This window comes from Penaeus vannamei, chromosome 7 (genome assembly GCF_042767895.1).
Source record: "Penaeus vannamei isolate JL-2024 chromosome 7, ASM4276789v1, whole genome shotgun sequence".
NCBI classification, from domain to species: Eukaryota; Metazoa; Arthropoda; class Malacostraca; order Decapoda; family Penaeidae; genus Penaeus; species Penaeus vannamei.
Window position 1 is genome coordinate 24,633,668 of NC_091555.1, and position 2,500 is coordinate 24,636,167.

Below are 2,500 nucleotides of genomic sequence, written 5' to 3' on the forward strand. Positions count from 1 at the left end.
ATTCGTTATCAATATTCGAAAGGCTGGTTTTATGCACACACCATATTGTGCTTCCCTAGGCCGGGCGTTCAACCGTGGGTGGACTGCGTTCTGGGCGTGAGTGAAGGGATAAAATAAATCATACAAAGCGGGACGTAATGCGAAGCCAAAGCAAACTGCAGTGGTAAAAGGAGAGAATTCCTAAACTAAAATCGCGATGTTCAACTCGAAATCAAAGCCGATGTCATATCTAACATCAACAAGTCAGAAGCGTGAGGGGGAAGTGGGGAAGGGAGGAGGAGCAGGACGAACAGCAGCGGCGGGAACAGGAGGAGAGGGCGAAAAAAACTAGGGAATGGAGGAAAAGGAGGTGCAGGAGGAGGTTTTCTATGTTAAAGTCGTATGTCCTTAGCCTCCCCCTCCTATTCGCTGGGTGCCTGGGCGGAGGGCCAAAATACGACGACCTCTCACTACGACTCTGAACGACAGAGGTATCTCACAGGGTGCTTTTGGTCTGGTGATCGTATTGCTGTTGTTTTGGAGGGAAGGAAAGGGTGTATGGGCAAAGGGAGAGGGGGGAATGAAGGGAGGGAGTTTTCTAACAAAGGGGGAAGGGAAGGAGGGAAACAAAAATTGGGGCGTTTTGTAGCATGAGGGCAGCGTCGTTTCTCTCCTCTACCTCCTCCTCCCTTTCCTTCCCCTTACCCTCTCCCCCCTCCCCCAGTCCCCAAGACCGCACCCAGACCTCCACGCACCTCCTTCCCTCCCAGCATTTGCCTTCCTCGCCCTCCTTCCCTTGGGGTAAACTTCTTTTCTAAGGGATTATGCCACCCGTAGGTCCCTCCGTCAGGAAGGTATTGACGCCTGAACCCGATACTTATCCGTCGGCATCTCCTCCTGGCCGTCGCATGAGTTAAAGTTGATGAACGTTACGTTTATCGTCTCCCTTTTCTCCCCCCATCCCGCACTCTCCCCTCCCCCTCCCCCTTTGCGAGCGAGCATCACTGGCGCGCCAAGAACAAAAACACATTCAAAACGCCACTCTCTCTCGCAAACGCTCAAACTGCGCTACTCACCATATAAAGCAGGTTGAAGACTATGACCATATACTTCAGGAAAGTATAACAACAGACCCCCATAGCTGCGGATTTTATAGGGTTTTCTCTTTTTTAATCCAACAAAGAATCCAGAGCACGGCGCGTACGTCTGCTCTCCACGACAACTACCTCAAGACTAAAGCACTGAACGAGTGGCGGGGGGCAGGGAACATGGCCTAACGTTGGGCGCCTAGCCAATATTTCTCTGAAAAGCTACTATTTCCTACGGAATGACACTATGGGGTATATGTTGTATCACTCAAATCGAATAGGAACATGTATGTGTGTAAATAGTGGCAGTGGATGCGGTCGATGACATTTTGGGAGTGTATTAGGATTTGTATAAGTGGTGAAAATCGTGTTTGTTCATGTAATACAATTTACGGCGTTTAGTATCTCCATGAACTGAAACATCAGAAAAGACAATGTACTCCATCAGCAATTAATAAAGCAAAACATTAAAGGAAACAAAAACAATTACGTATCGTTCGCTCGTACGCCTGACAACCAAGCACAGTGGGAATCGGCATCGTAAGAAATATTACATTACACTCACTTAAACCACAAGTACAGAATACGCACGTGTGGTCACTTATCGGAAATTGCATAATATTTTCAAATCTGCAATCAATAATTTGACTATTCTTCCCCCATCCAAACGAATATAAACAAAGAAAGTACATATTGTAACAAGCTTTTAGTGATGACATCAACATCGAGAAGGAGACGATTTTAAATCACAATCCGTATTTAACGCAGCGTCAGGAGTAAACATGTAAAACACTCAATTTGGAAATATGTACAGCTGATTTCGTATTCTTTTTCCGTGAGTGAGAAATGGGACAAAGATACCGATTTAGCTATTTAAAGTATGTAGGAAAATTTACAGAATTACTCATGTTCACAAGATTGTTTTGTATGCGAATAATAATTGCTTGTCTGGAAAATCGGTTGAAATATTTATAACTATTATGATGCTCAGTTCTGTATATGTACATTGATATAAAACTGATGCATATATATATATATATATATATATATATATATATATATATATATATATATATATATATATATATATATAAATGCCAAATTTAATGTATAGTTTGTCCGCATACGGTTACATCAAGAGAACTACTTGACCTGCAGCTCAGAATAGTTTGAGTGAACGATGTACCAATATTTGACCACAGTCAGTGTTTTACCTAAAATATACATCTATGGATATCTGCTGGGGAACCTGTGCTGCTTGTGCTTCCTGGGGCCCTTGCAAAGGAACAGAAATATGTGAAATATTAAACATACGAAGTACCATCTGAAGCCAATGCAAGGTGAATGGCTTACACCAGACAAATTCTCTGCCACTGACCGCCCTTGATGTCAGATATGATGTCACCTCGTTCGGTTATTCAACCTGCTTTGGG

General features: G+C 43.5%; 1 protein-coding gene across 1 annotated transcript in view; it reads right to left on the reverse strand.

The window, feature by feature from the left end:
* Window positions 1-1,216, reverse strand: part of LOC113810872 (tetraspanin-1) — a 126,346-nt gene extending 125,130 nt beyond the window's left edge. Inside the window, exon 1 of the mRNA XM_070123637.1 lies at window positions 1,056-1,216. Within this exon, the coding sequence (XP_069979738.1) occupies window positions 1,056-1,118 (63 nt within the window). The 5' untranslated portion in view covers window positions 1,119-1,216. The remainder of the gene's footprint in view (window positions 1-1,055) is intronic.
* Window positions 1,217-2,500: the final 1,284 nt, after the last annotated feature.